The 14110-nt window shown below is 45.2% G+C and overlaps 1 protein-coding gene across 1 annotated transcript in view; it reads left to right on the forward strand.

Moving 5' to 3' along the window:
* The first annotated feature begins 10827 nt into the window (after positions 1–10827).
* The window catches only part of EPC2 (enhancer of polycomb 2), a 48715-nt gene continuing 45432 nt past the window's right edge, over positions 10828–14110 (forward strand). The window contains exon 1 of the mRNA XM_075757285.1: positions 10828–11248. Within this exon, the coding sequence (XP_075613400.1) occupies positions 11096–11248 (153 nt within the window). The 5' untranslated portion in view covers positions 10828–11095. The remainder of the gene's footprint in view (positions 11249–14110) is intronic.

A 14110-nucleotide genomic window follows, 5' to 3' on the forward strand; every position in this document is an offset into this window, starting at 1 on the left:
ACAGCTTTTTTTCAGTTGAAGATTTATACTAAAACTCTGGTGTAATTTTCTTTTCATATAATGGCAGTATAATTTTCCACTCCTTTATTCCTCCTTTGTTTCTAAGAATGATTAATTTGTGACACTATTCAGGTACCTGCAGAAACATTACCAGACCCAGTCATTCTTTTGTCTTACAAGATTTTTGCTCCACCTGGAGTAGCCAGAAGCACTTGATGTCCTGATTTTTAATCTCATAGGCATTATTCAGGATTTCAGGGTTTGAAATTCCCATCACGCCTGCGACATTCCCTGATTTTCCCGTGAACGAGCATGGGACGTATTGCACAAATGTTACTTTTGAAGCCTCAGTAGCAAGGAGCAAAGCTTGCCAGACGTTCGTCTTGCATTGACTCACCGTGGGGTGAAATGGTTGCAACTGGTTTTCTAGGATGGTTTAACAACGCCTGTGCAGGCTCTGCAGAAATTGTCCCACGTGGTTTGTTTGCCTCTTCCGTTCTCTTTGTCTTTCGAGCTGTTTTCAGCTGCTCCTGCTCCTCCGTGCACTGGCTCGCCGGTAAATCCTGTCTCTTCCCCGATGAGCTGTGCTTGCTGGAAGCTGGGTGTCTGCGGTGCCCTGAGATGTCTCCTGCCCAGGAGCCACCCTAGAAGACCCTGGGTGGCTACCTGGGCATTTCTGAGCCTCCTTGGGGATTTGATTCACTGGGGAGAAGGCAGTCTTACCGCACCTCTACACAGACTGAAATTTCTATTTAAAATATTTATGACAGGACTGTCTTTTCTCATGCTTTCCCATTCCTATTTGACTACATATCTTCATTGTAGTTCCACAAATATTACCTTGAGTTATCCACAATTTGCATTTGCAAGCTTCAAAGGCTTCCGTGTGAAAACTCAAACTTGAAGGCATCACCTTTCTCTCACTTTCACCACAAGTGTCCTCTTACCCTGTCTGCTCTATCCCACACCCACAATTCAGTTCCCACTTTTAACTCTTTTCTTCCTTTTTTTCTTAGTGAAGTTCAGAGAAACATTGTGAACACGTACTGCTCTGTCTGTACTCCAAACTTGAGTCCCGGACACGAGGAGGAGGCTCTACACATCCAGCTTCAAGTTCAGCCTGAGAGGAATATGTAGTTAGACTCAGCTGTGTGAAAATATCCTCTCAAGATCAATTCAACAGGAAACAAAAGCTCTCAGAGGTGTGAACGACATGATTCATACAGTGACAGTGCCTGCGGATCTGTATTCACACCAAACTTCCTTCTTGATCGCTCAGCTTTCTCAGAGCATTGAGCTGGTGCGCACTCCAGACTGGCCTTCTCTCAGCAATACGTTGCACCCAAAACACGGAGTGCCTGCACCGTGCCCTCGGTGTGTACGGGCCACCCCTTGCCATCGCATGCCCTGGGCGGCCAGCCCAGCCCAGCCCTCAGCAACTGGTGCACGTACGAACCATGGGCCGGATGCAGCTCCTCACCCGAGTCCTCCCAGTTCATACTGGCCGAACACACCATGTGGGGGTGACAGCAAGGGAAGGGCTGACTGAATGCACATGAACATCTACAACTGATACCTCACTTGCCTTTTACTACAGCTAGCTCCTCCTCTCTTCTCCCTGTCTGCTCCCACCTCTCCCATCACTTGAGTTCAAATCCCTAAAGTGGGGCTTTCGCGGATGGGACCTGGCAATGGGTACAAGGCATTGAGGTCCACCACAAATGTGAACACACCTCTCCTCCTTCTAAAAAGAGTTTGGCTGTGAACCAGAAGCACAAGAGTGGAGAAGCTGAAGAAGCAAACTTCTCCCATCTTCTCAGGGAGCAATGCTGAATCATTAGTCACTTAAATAAGAATAAATTGCTCAGCTGAGCATAGCTCGCAACATTGTTCCTGAGGAAGCAGTAGCTGGTATAAATGTGTGACTTCCCTGGAAGCAGGTCTTCTGAAGCGTTTGTGTATTGATCACGGTATGGTTGTATACACAGCAAGATGTTTCTGAAATGGTCAATGAACAGTGATCAATAGCAATTTGGAAGAGGCAATACTCTATCAGATTTGCTATGACTGATAAATGCATAATAAAAGTGTCTATTTTCTTTAAAAAAAACTCTTTGGCAAGGAAGTACAGAAATTTGAAGCTTGAATACCCCTTTAAATCTGTATGTTGATTGCATAACTTACAACAGAAGACTAAAAACTTTAGTTATTATGAATTCATGCGCTGAGGGTGTACTAGAAACAGTATCGCTACTGCACTATTCATTGCCAACTAAATGCTTTCATTTTCCTTTTGACCTTCCTGGCAATCAAGCTAATATTTTTGTTTCTTGATGCATAGCAATGTCATTGAGAGGCTTCTGGTTTTCTGCGATTGCTTTCGGTCCCATTTTCCAGAAAATTTGGGGAAGTACAGAACACCCAACGAGAGCACTCCGATACAAGCAATGATGAACTTAGCATCGCAGTGGAATAAAAGTGCAATCTTTCCTCTGAGGGAACCGCCTCTGGACTACAATTGACAGCAGCGACTTGGGGCAGGGGAATTGTTGCGAAGAGCGAGACCTGGGTTATTTCTGCGCAGCAGCTATCATCAGCGAGAGGGGATGAGCAGGAAATCGTTCTCACAAAGCGGCCTTTTGCAAGCACCGGTCAAAGGGGGTCGTGCCATCCTCCCCTTGCCCCAGCCTGGCAATTCTTGACGGAGAGCACGAGTGGCCTGCGCTGCCGGGGCTGCTGATGGGATCCAGATCGGTGGTAACCTACAGAGGCATTCAGAGGAACAGCGTGGCACAGAAAGAGGTCACGGGAGCAAGGGGAGGAGTAGCAACCACAGGCATCGTACTGCTCTAGAGGTGGGGTGGGTGGCTACCTGGTTCTACCCTGGCTGTAGAGAAGCACTGAACAGATTTTCTTTTTTAAGGGGTTATGGAAGGACTTAAGAGTTTGAGAAGGCAAAAAAACCCCCTGAGATCTGACAGTGTGAATGCTAAAGGTCTGGTATATACGCAGAGAAAAAACAAACCGTCCTAGAGAAGGTAGAGTTTTGCTGGTAAGAGCATTTACAGCAGAGGCTTTCTGCCCAGACCCCTTGAGAAGCCTCGGACTGTGCCCACACCTGAATTCACAAATTCAGAGGGTCACCCCAGCAGCCAGGGTCACCTTAGTTCAGCCAGGCTCCCCGACATCAGGCTCCCGCCACGGTGGAAAAATCAGCGCGCTGCATCGGCAAAGGTGTCTTTCTGCGGGGAGACTGGTGCCAGCTGCACCGTGGTTCCTATTTTCGCCGTGTTAAGCCAGTAAACACGCCCTTCCCGTGCCGGCGAGGACTGCTACTCCAGATCACGCCGAAGCAAATCATAGCAGCCTCAGGACTAGGTGGGCAGGGAAAATGTTGCCATTATTAATCAGTAAGAAAAATTGTTCTATCTGGGCCACTATTCCAGAAGACAGTAATTATCAAGGTTTTTTTGTTTGGTTTTTTTTGGCAGTAAGCATGTGGCTTTTAGGGTATTTATAAAAAATTATGCTTTGTGTATTTCTTGATTTCTTATTTTTACACTTGCCTGCAAATTTATTTTTAGAAAGCAGGCCCACTTCTAACCTTGCGCTAAAATTCAGAATTATGAAGCTCTGAAGAGGAAAGGGAGTATCTCTTACTGCTGGGACAGAGCTTTTTACAGAGTCCACTTTAGGGAAATGCCTTCACTCTGGGTTCTAAACACTGAATAAAAATGTTAAGAGTTTTTAATACTCTCTGATTCTTACTTCATTGGCACTTTAAGTGGCAGGCTGGGGTTTATTTTTAAATTTTTTTAACATAAGCTAGGGAGCTCCCAGTTTCTCAAAACACATTGATTTAAAAATAAAAATTGAAAAAAAATAAAAATCTTGTATTTGCCTCCTGAGGTGTGAGAATTTGGGATAAATTTTGTTCTGGGGTTGCATGGCAAGGTTTTGGTAGCGGGGGGGGCTACAGGGGTGGCTTCTGTGAGAAGCTGCTAGAAATTGCCCCCGCGTCCAACAGAGCCAATGCCAGCCGGCTCCAAGACGGACCCGCCGCTGGCCAAGGCCGAGCCCACCAGTGACAGCGGCAGCGCCTCTGGGATAACAGAGATAAGAAGGGGAAAAAAAAAAAAAAAAAAAAAGGGAGCAGCAGCTTTTGCAGCCGGAGAGAGGAGTGAGAAGATGTGAGAAACTCTGCAGACACCAAGGTCAGTGCAGAAGGAGGGGCAGGAGGTGCTCCAGGCGCCGGAGCAAGATCCCCCTTTAGCCCGTGGTGAAGACCATGGTGAGGCAGGCTGTCCCCCTGCAGCCCATGGAGGGAGGATGAGGGGGTGTAGAGATTCCACCTGCAGCCCGTGGAGGACCCCACGCCGGAGCAGGTGGAGACACCTGAAGGAGGCTGTGACCCCGTGGGAAGCCCGCGCTGGAGCAAGCTCCTGGCAGGACCTGTGGACCCGTGGGGGCCCCCAGGCTGGAGCAGGGCAGAGTGTGAGGAGTCCTCCCCCTGAGGAGGAGGAAGGAGCAGCAGAGACACCGCGTGATGAACTGAGCACAACCCCCATTCCCCATTCCCCGTCCCCCTGTGCCGCTGGGGACGAGGGAGAGAATTCAGGAGTGAGGTTAAGCCTGGGAAGAAGGGAGGGGTGGGGGAGGTGGTTTAAGATTTAGGTTTATTTCTCATTGGTGTACTCTGTTTCGCTTAGTAATCAATTGGATTTTTTTTTTTTTTCCTAAGTTGAGTCTGTTTTGCCCATGACAGTAATTAGTGAATGACTTCTCCCTGTCCTTATCTCAAGCCACAAGCCTTTCATTATATTTTCTCTCCCCTGTGCCGTTGAGGATGGACAGTGACAGAGCGGTTTTTGGGGAGCACCTGGCCTCCAGCCAAGGTCAACCCACCACAAATTTGTATATATTTGTAAACTTGGGTTTGATGGTTTCTCTGCTAGTTTTTTCTAAACAACAGGTGAGTATATCTCTCTCTTTTTAAAGCCTACTGTTGTTTTCCAAAACTTAATAGTATAAATACAATCCTTACCACGTACCAATTTAAACAGTAGTTTTCTAGCTCCAGCCACAACCGTTCTTTTCCTCTTTACTGGTCACTGCGTTGTAAAGTTACCTTCCTCCTGATGGTAAAACAAATGAACGTGCAACATTTACACAAGTCAGCTGTGGAAGCTGCAGCGCTCTTCAGAATGACCAGAAAGGGACCAGCCCATGCCACATCGAGCATCATCTGGTTTTATTTACTGCAAAGGGCTTTTTTCTGGTTGAGGGGGAAGAGGAGAGACTAGGAAAGAGTATCTGTTTGTCTTTCAGCCAGTCTGCCAAATCCATGTGTGAGTAAATCACTTTGCACTTTTACGGCAACCTGTGCAAGAGCACACCATGTGATGTCGATGCAGCTGCGCTGGGTCTCCTGTGTCAAGTCTTGCCTGTCAAATCCCAGAAGAACCACCGATTCCCTCCATGCTGACCATTTTCAACATTAAGTGATGTCCAATAGGTTCAAAATGCTTTTGGTAGACTTTTTTAATGTTCATGATTTTCAGTGGGTTTGTCTCTTGAGACACGGTGATTTCTTTAACATGAATTCACGTATCATATTTAAGCTATCAATATCCTTATTATTAAATTGGTGAAAAAGTATTGCTGTTTTAGAACGCCGCTTTGTTTTCAAATGCATCATTCTTGCTTCATATTCTATCCTACCTGTGCTAAAAATCAACCCCAGATTTCTGGGTTTCTGAGCTGCACTCGTACAGGTGGCTAATGGCTTTACTTGATGTTCTACATATGCTCAATTTAAATACTAACAGTGAGACATATAAATATAGACATGCATGCACGTCTACATCGATGGAGAACAAATTTCAGCCTACAAAGGTAAAACTGAATAGCTTTATAAGCACCTACAAATGACCTCTCAGAATGAAAGCTTCTATAACCTGGGTGACTGGTATCTGTCGGGCAAACGAGTTCTATAAGGAAGTAGTATGTCATATAAATGTGCAAGTTTATGGAATATAATTCTAAAACAAATGCATCTGGTTTCATAACTGCACTGTTGTTAACTTGTTGAATTGTGTCATAGAAGAGCACAGTCACAGTCAAGAGTAGATTTATCTTTTGACTAAGAATCCAAGATTTTACACAATGGGAAACAGCTGCACCAGGTTCCTTTACGGAGCTGATGTCCACTCCCAATGCCTGCATTAACCTTCGGACATAAAGCATGTTTTCCTTTCACTTTAAACGTATTGCTTGGTTGGGATATTTTTGGTATAAAACTCTTAAATCCAGACCTTCCTGCTGCTTCCCAGCTCAAGCATCTTTCATCGTTTTACCTTCTTGCGATAATTTTGGGAATGAGCTATTTTCGTAGCTGCCTTTTTATTTCATTTTATCTGGTGCCTGTTGCAGTCAGGCTTGAGATTTTACCTTAATTTTTAACTTTTATAATTTTCATCCAGAGCTTTAAATCTCCCAAGAAGCTATTCCATACTACAGTTCAGGTTTTGGCTGATAAGTTTTGGTGACCTTAAAGAGGAAAACGTGCAGGCTGCCAATCCCCAAACCCCTTTGAATAATTCGAAATAGAAATGGTTTGGAACAGCTGATACATTTAACTCTGAACATTAGCCACTAAGCATGCTTAGTAGCTACTTTGATCAAGCTCTTTTTCCTGACAAAACCCCCTTTGAAATGAATAGGACAGAGGTTCCTTTCACTTCAATGGGAGTTCTCAGACGTAGGGAGAAAGGAGGACTTCATAACCTTTAAAAAGACTCCTCTAGTCCATTCATCTATCTCCTGGAAAGCTCAGCACTTTCCCTTGTGCTGAAGTTACTAAGCCAGCCTCCTGGCTACTTTTAGGCTCCCTTCTAGTGAAGCTTTGCTTAAACACGAGATCGAAACACTCTGTAACACGGCTGCCGCTACCGAGGCAGGAATCCTGAATGTACAATGGCTGTATCAGGGACATCGGAAATATTTGTTAGCGTAGATTCGTCAGCATCGTGTTCCTAATCGCATCTGCCAACCCTCATGTAGTGTGTACCTGGCACGTTGCAGAAGACAAAGACAATTTTTCTATATGCTTCTTATCTTAATGATACTGTTGTGTATTTACATTAGCACCCTAAAATTCTAGTTATCTTTTAACGCCATACAATCAATTAAGGTTTCAAACACCCCGTGAGGCTGAATGACACCATTAACCACTTCTGGAATTTCTGTCTCTATACTGTCCATGCTTTTTTTTTTTTTTTTAATACTTCTTGTACTTATAAGGAAACATCACACAAAATAAAGAACTATTACATGCTCATGACATATTACATTGCAATAATGTACATTGCAATTTCTTGACAGAATCATCCATAAGTGATGCTTCTGCTTGGTGTAAGACTAATGCAGTGAGGTATATGTTATTAGCAAAACCAAACAAACAACAAAAAAAAAAACAACAAAAAAACAAACCAGAAAAAATTTGCAAAAAGACCACCAGAAATGACCCAGGCTTTAGGAAGCTACAGTGAGAACAAGCATTCCTTAAAAGTCACGAGGGAGAAGCAGAACCAAAAGCAAGGTAAAGCACCCAAGTCTATATAACTCTAACATTTCCATTATGTGTTCACATGAAATTTGGGTATTTTTTGACTATCCACTATATTCAATTCCATTATGTGATACAGAAAATATGAAGACAAGTCAGAATTCAACTACCGAACAAATAATTTCATTTAAGACACTGTCTCCTTGATTTGTGCATCAAAATTATTAACTTATTTTATCTATCAGTCAGGTACAGCTCATAATTTTTTTAACAGCTGAAATTCTTCAGAAAACCTGTAATATTTTATAAGATGAAGAGAGCAGGTTATGAACTGAAAAGATGTATGATTCTGGCTTAAAGCTAAGCTAATGTAACTTGAAACTTTAGTCCTACCCATGTTCGGCTCTGCAATGGCTTTTTTGACTATATGAAAAACCTCAATATCCTACAGGGCATCATTTAAAAAAAATTGCATTGCTTGTAGCAATAAAATAATGGGATGAGTTTGAGACTAAGAGCCACCTTGAGGGTAAATATGTTACATTTTTGTTCCTTTTTTTTTTTTTTTGGTTTGGTTTAAGCAGTGAAAAAGAATGGAACATGCACACAAAGGGAAAAGGTTATTATTATCTATTGTTCAGTTGTGCTAACTGAAAAGCAAAAAAAACCTTACAGCCCCGTGTAAAATGCCTCTTTCTTGCTAGAAGGGAAGCAGAAAGAGGAAAGTCCTTCTTGTCTTTTTACTTGAGGAAGTACTTTGGGAGGAACTGCCTGTTCCGCACAGCCAACCTAACATTTTCAAATGCACATTATCTGTACAGCAGGGTCGTAACAGAATCTATGTAATGGCATTCATACGGAAAATGCATGAAACCTAAGCTGAAAATGCGTTTTATTTACTGAGACTGGAATTCATGTCCCTCATACACTGTTTGTCAACAACAGCAGGGGAAGTGCACACTTGGGTACAATCTCTGCTAGATTGTGAAGGTAGGTCCCGGTGGGTGAGGTCAAATTCGATTCAGCATTTACTTTAGGCACACATTTAAGTAGCTGCTAAACAAGCGAACTTCAGGTAATTGGATTTGGGGGAACATTCACTAAACTCCTCTCCTCCTTTGACTAAATCAGTCATCAAGATGCCAACGTAACTCCTGAGCTGCTGAGAGCTCTAGTAACTATCCTTGCTGCCACCTTTGACTAGCCGAAACACCATGACTATCGTGACTTCAACTTTTAGTTTCTCCGAGTTGTTGGGACTAGCTTATTCCAGAGAGGTGCCAGGATGTACAAGCTGCAGCATCTCCAGCTCAGGAAGAGCCCGTGGCTTCATTTGCCTCACAATCTCCGAATCGGTGCTGCACAGCAAGACAGAGATGCCAAAGCTGCGTCGCAATTACAGTTTGGAAAATGGCAACTGTCTGCTGCTACCAAGCAATTGGGAATCACTTTGCGGTATCAAATTGATTTTGGGTGTTGGAAGTTTGGCCACTTCTAAAATGGTGCTGAACTATAAACTCTAAGCTAGAAACTATACAGCTTTTAAATATTTGCGTGTTAATTCTAATCCAAGTCAAGGATTGTCTATCTTTATGAATAAAAATATTTTAAGGGAATTATAAATAAGTACAATCTACCACAGTTTTGTTTTCTGTTCCTTTTCTCATAATTTTTAAAGCTTCATTTGTTCATATGACAATTACTGAACATTAACCTGATGCTTTCATAGGAGTAGCTAATATAATTTCCAGATCTCTTTCCCAAACTAATTTGGGTCCATGGCTCATAAATGTAATGTTATTGCTGCTTCTTTTTTCCTCTTGTGTATTACTGCGCTTGTTTCATCTTCCTTATCTCTCTCTCTAGCTGACACAATTCTTTATTCTTCATTTTGTAAATGACGTGTTTATCACGAACAGCAGTTGTATTTGCTATATAAAACCATATAAATAACAAATGCAGCAGGTAACTAAAAAGGAACAGCAATTCAGAGACTGCACCTATTTGGTCAAGCTTTTTTTTTTTTTAATCAAAAAATGGAATATTAGAGTTGGCACTGTGGTCCAATTGGTAATATGCTCAAGTTTTGTCTGCCTAACGGTTCCAGTTTATTTCAGAGATAGAAGATTGCACTGACAACTCCTGTAAGAGCTCCACGGTGGAAGGGAAAAAAGCGACTGGCCTGATCTCAGGTTGTCAAAATAATATGGAAGTGATGAGGTGTTTAAGTACTAAAGGTCTTTGATGAAGGGCTTTGCAGACTCAAGTCAATACATGGAACCAATGTGAGAAGGTCTGGATCGGTAGAGGACTGTCCACGTGGAGAACGTGGGATTATTCTTTCCAAGTCGGACGCCTTGTTCCTGTTTAACGTTGTGTCCTTTGAAAGCGGGCCGAACCAAATAGGAACAAGGCGCTTCTGCAGTAGAAGAGCATCAACGAGCACACACCACACAGCTATCCCCAAGTAACTCCAGACCTAGGGACAAGTCTTTAACATAAAGTTCTGTGCGTCAGAAGCACCTTATTTTGCGATAGGCAGAACTTCAGCTGCTCTTCGAGGATCAGTACATGCAGAGAGCAGTAGAGGACATCACTCTTGAAAAAAAACAACAACCAACAATCGAGCAGGTATGAGTTTGTTTCTTAAGTGTTGGTTTGTAACAATAACTGAGGTTAATTCTCCTGGCGGCTGTTTTTACTGCTAAAACGTTTTAATCCCAAAACAGCCAATGATACGAGCCATCAGCCCGCACCGTGCGCTGAGGAGAGGAGCGCGGGGCCGGGGATGTGGGCTCCAGCCCCGGAGAGAAGGAACCCGCCCTTCCCGCCTCGCCGCCGCCACCACACGGGCCTCCCACCACCGGCACGGAGTGACCCTCGGTGTCCATCACCGGCTCCGGGGTCGCCAACAGTGCCGGGGGACGGCGGGGCGCATCGCTCGCAGCCACCACCCGCATCGGCGCCGCTTTTTCCAGTCACAAGCTCCTCCCGCCTCGTCCTGCCGGTGCTCCGCCCGCAGCGGGGGGCGGCGGGGCCAGCGAGTCGTTTGTCCCCCCTCTGGCCCGTCTCGTCTGGCCTCCCCTCAGCGGGCACCGTCCCGTCCCGTCCCGTCCCGTCCCGCCTCAGCGGCCGCCTCACACAACCCCGTCCCCGCCGCCCACCTCAGCCTCCCGCCCTCGGCTGCGCGCGCACCGCGGCTGCCCCTCTCCTCCCTCCTCCCTCCCGGCCTCCCCCCCCCCCCCGCCGAGCTCTCGCGTTGGCTGTCGGGATCGCTGGCCGCTTTGGTTAATGTCCGCCATGTTTGCCATGGCGCAGGGAGCGGATCGAGCGAGCCCGGCGCGGATCTAGGGCTGCGGGGCGTGCGCTGTGAGCTACGGGCGGCCCCGCGGAGAGCTGTTCCGGGGCGGCGGGACCCTCCATGGTGGTGCGGGCCGGGTGCGGGAGCGGCTGGGAGGCGGCGGCGAGGCCGCACTGAAGGCCCCCCCCGCCCGCCCGGCCCCGGGGTGTTATTGTGAGGGGGAGACAATGAGCAAACTCTCCTTCCGAGCCCGGGCGCTAGACGCCGCCAAACCGCTGCCCATCTACCGCGGCAAGGACATGCCCGACCTCAACGACTGCGTCTCCATCAACCGGGCTGTGCCGCAGATGCCCACGGGGATGGAGAAAGAGGAGGAATCGGTAAGGGAGCCGCGCAGGGGGGGCACCATTGTTTATCAGACACCCCCCTCCCCTCACGGGAAATAGGCCATTGGCATTCACCAAGCGCACTACGCACGCTCCCCACCGCAGCGCTGCACGGTTCTTATGGGGCCCTGCGCAAAGAGCGCAGCGTAAACTGCTGTCCGACGCCGTAAGCGGGCCCAGCTCCGCCATCTTCTTTGCGTCCCGACTCGCGAGTGTTTTGATTAGTGGGGGGGGGGGGGGGTTGGGGGAGGCCTTTACGCTAGCGTAAGAAGGAGGAAGGCGCTAGATGCATCTCTGAATGAGCGAGCGAGCGCTGCGGCCGCAGTTGGCGTAGCGTGCCTTTGCTGCCGCCGTTTCCCTTGTGCATGGGGAGCGGGAACGGGAGCGGGGCGGCAGCGGCGCGGCTCGGGGTGCCCGCCCGCCGTAGCGGCCTTGCGGCGGCTCTGCGGACGGACAGCGGAGGAAGCCGGACGCTTCCTTGCTACAGATTGTCCACATGTGCGCTGGCAGGGATGGGGGGGGGGCTGGAAGGGATAGCGAGCAGCTCCGGCTTGTAGAGCTTTTGCAGTTCCCTGCAATCCCTGAAGAATTCTCGGTAGTTGTAACGAGTACGCGTCCTGCCGCGTACTTTTGAAAAAGGGATGTTTTGTGCTGCGTGGTGTACATTAAATGTCAGATGCATCACGTGGACTTACTGCATTATTAGGCTTTTAGATGACTTGTAAATAAATCAGCAAACGTTAAAAAACAGATATGTGATGCTTGTTCTTCTGGTGGTGGTATGGGAGGGAAAGGCTTTTACCCACTTAGATAAAGATAAGTTTCTGGGGTTTTTGACAAGCAGTAGGACGGCACCACTTTGAAAATGCTTGCTGACAGTTCTGGTGCCGTTTGAATGTACTGGTTTGTCTTGCTGATCTTTAAACATCGACTGTTGTGCTCCTTAGAGTTGTATAAGGCTCAGATATAGGCTGTCGCCTGATGTGTCTGTACTTGTATGTAGAGCCGATAGTAAATGCACCCTCAAGAATTTCTTCAATGAATCCGTGTCTCCGCCTCAGCCAGTTCTCTGTGCGTGTGGATTGGCTTTTCCGAGGTTACAGCTGTCAAAGGAGGCTCCATGCCTCTCTGATTGGTTTTCTCACTTGACTGTTGATATTAAAAGGAATCCTCTGTCTTACCGTTGTGAGTTGTTTTGGTTTGGGTTTTGGCGTTTGGGTTTGTTTTTTTCTTTTTCTTCCCTATTTCCCCCATTGTTTCACAATGTGTAATGCCCTGTGATCAAAGCTTCCAATAAATTTTTGGTAGAATCTGGGAGTATATTTAAAAGCAACAACAGTGTGGTGCTAACAAAGCAATCTTGCAGAGTGATTTGGTTTTCTCAGTCTTTAAAGTCTACTTGCAGTGCTGTGTTTGCATTTAATGTTTATAAAATATGGCTTATTTTTCAAAATGATTGTGTTATTTTGATGTCATGTTTTAAATAAACTTGTTAATGAAAAACTGCTATCAGAGTTCAAGCAAGCTGCTTGTGCGCTGCTTAAATGATTGTGAAGAAGATTAGATTCATACTTCAGTGAAAGTGCTTTAGTGTTGTACTAAAATATTGCTTTTCAATAAGAATGAAGTTTGTTCTCTGCACTGAAATGTGGCTATGATATGTTATGCAGTAGTCTTGAAATAGTCATTGAAGCAATATATAAACATAGTGCTAGACACATCAGCCAAACAAGATTATTAACTGTACTATTAGTAGATTGTTTAGATTATCGCTCTGTAGCGACAGTTTCATTAATGGAGTAGCCCTTTTCCTAGTGTTGCACAAATAATTCTTTAATGTAAATTTTTGTGGTAGTGGTATGTAAAGTCCTTGTAGGAGAGGCTATTGTAGATGAGAGTAGTTAAATATTTAGGAAATATTCAAACAGCTTTTATTCATAGCAAATATTGTTGTGGTTGATTTGATGTATTTTGAAAGGGACTTTTTTTTTTTGCGGTGGGGGAGAGATCCACATAGTAATTTCTGACATCTCGAGGCCTTTTTTTAGCCCAGACTTTGGCCAGAGATGCATCTTGTGAACCGTGTTTGAACCATCAGGGTGGCTGATGATTTACATTTGCTGTACAAAGGCACAAAGCTGATGTTACTCTGGCCCCAGTGCGCTGCTGTCCCTGCTGTGCCACCCCGTGTAAAGCCTTGAGGAAATCAGAAAAGTCTTGTAGTACAGTATAGCATGGGGTCAAATATAATCTTCTGCGTCTGACTTTCACCGAAAATAACTATGTATGTACAGATTTGTGAGATTTAAAATGGTTAAGATTGACGTGTCTGACCTGTTCTTTACAACCTAGTTTTGCTACTACAGACACATGATTCGCTTTGTTCATGATTGATATTTTGTATATACAAAAATACAGATGTTGGTCCCTTTGTTTTTAATGCGGTGGTTTTGTGGGGTTTTGTTTGTTTGTTTTGGTTTTAGACTAGTGGTGTTATTTGGATCATAGAAAGATTTAAAGCCTGTGTGGGGCTAATGATTATCACTCATTTCTACTACTATTACTGAACTTATTTGGACTGTGTATTAAAATGTCATACAGTCACCATAGTCCCAGAGTGGGCAACGAGACACACTGCTGGTCATCCCATTACTAAAAAATTATACTGCCCAGTTTGTCAGTATGAGTATCTTTATTTGACTTTTCTTTTGATTTGATCTTGGTGAATATGTTGGAACTATTTCTGTTGCAGTATCTTGGAGATTTATTTTCACTTGCAACATTTTACAAATCAGCAACTCATTTTTCTCACTTGGAGATCCCAGCTGTGAAAGAATTGAGCTTCTGGTCTGTAGC

This window comes from Balearica regulorum, chromosome 6, assembly GCF_011004875.1.
Source record: "Balearica regulorum gibbericeps isolate bBalReg1 chromosome 6, bBalReg1.pri, whole genome shotgun sequence".
NCBI classification, from domain to species: domain Eukaryota; kingdom Metazoa; phylum Chordata; class Aves; order Gruiformes; family Gruidae; genus Balearica; species Balearica regulorum.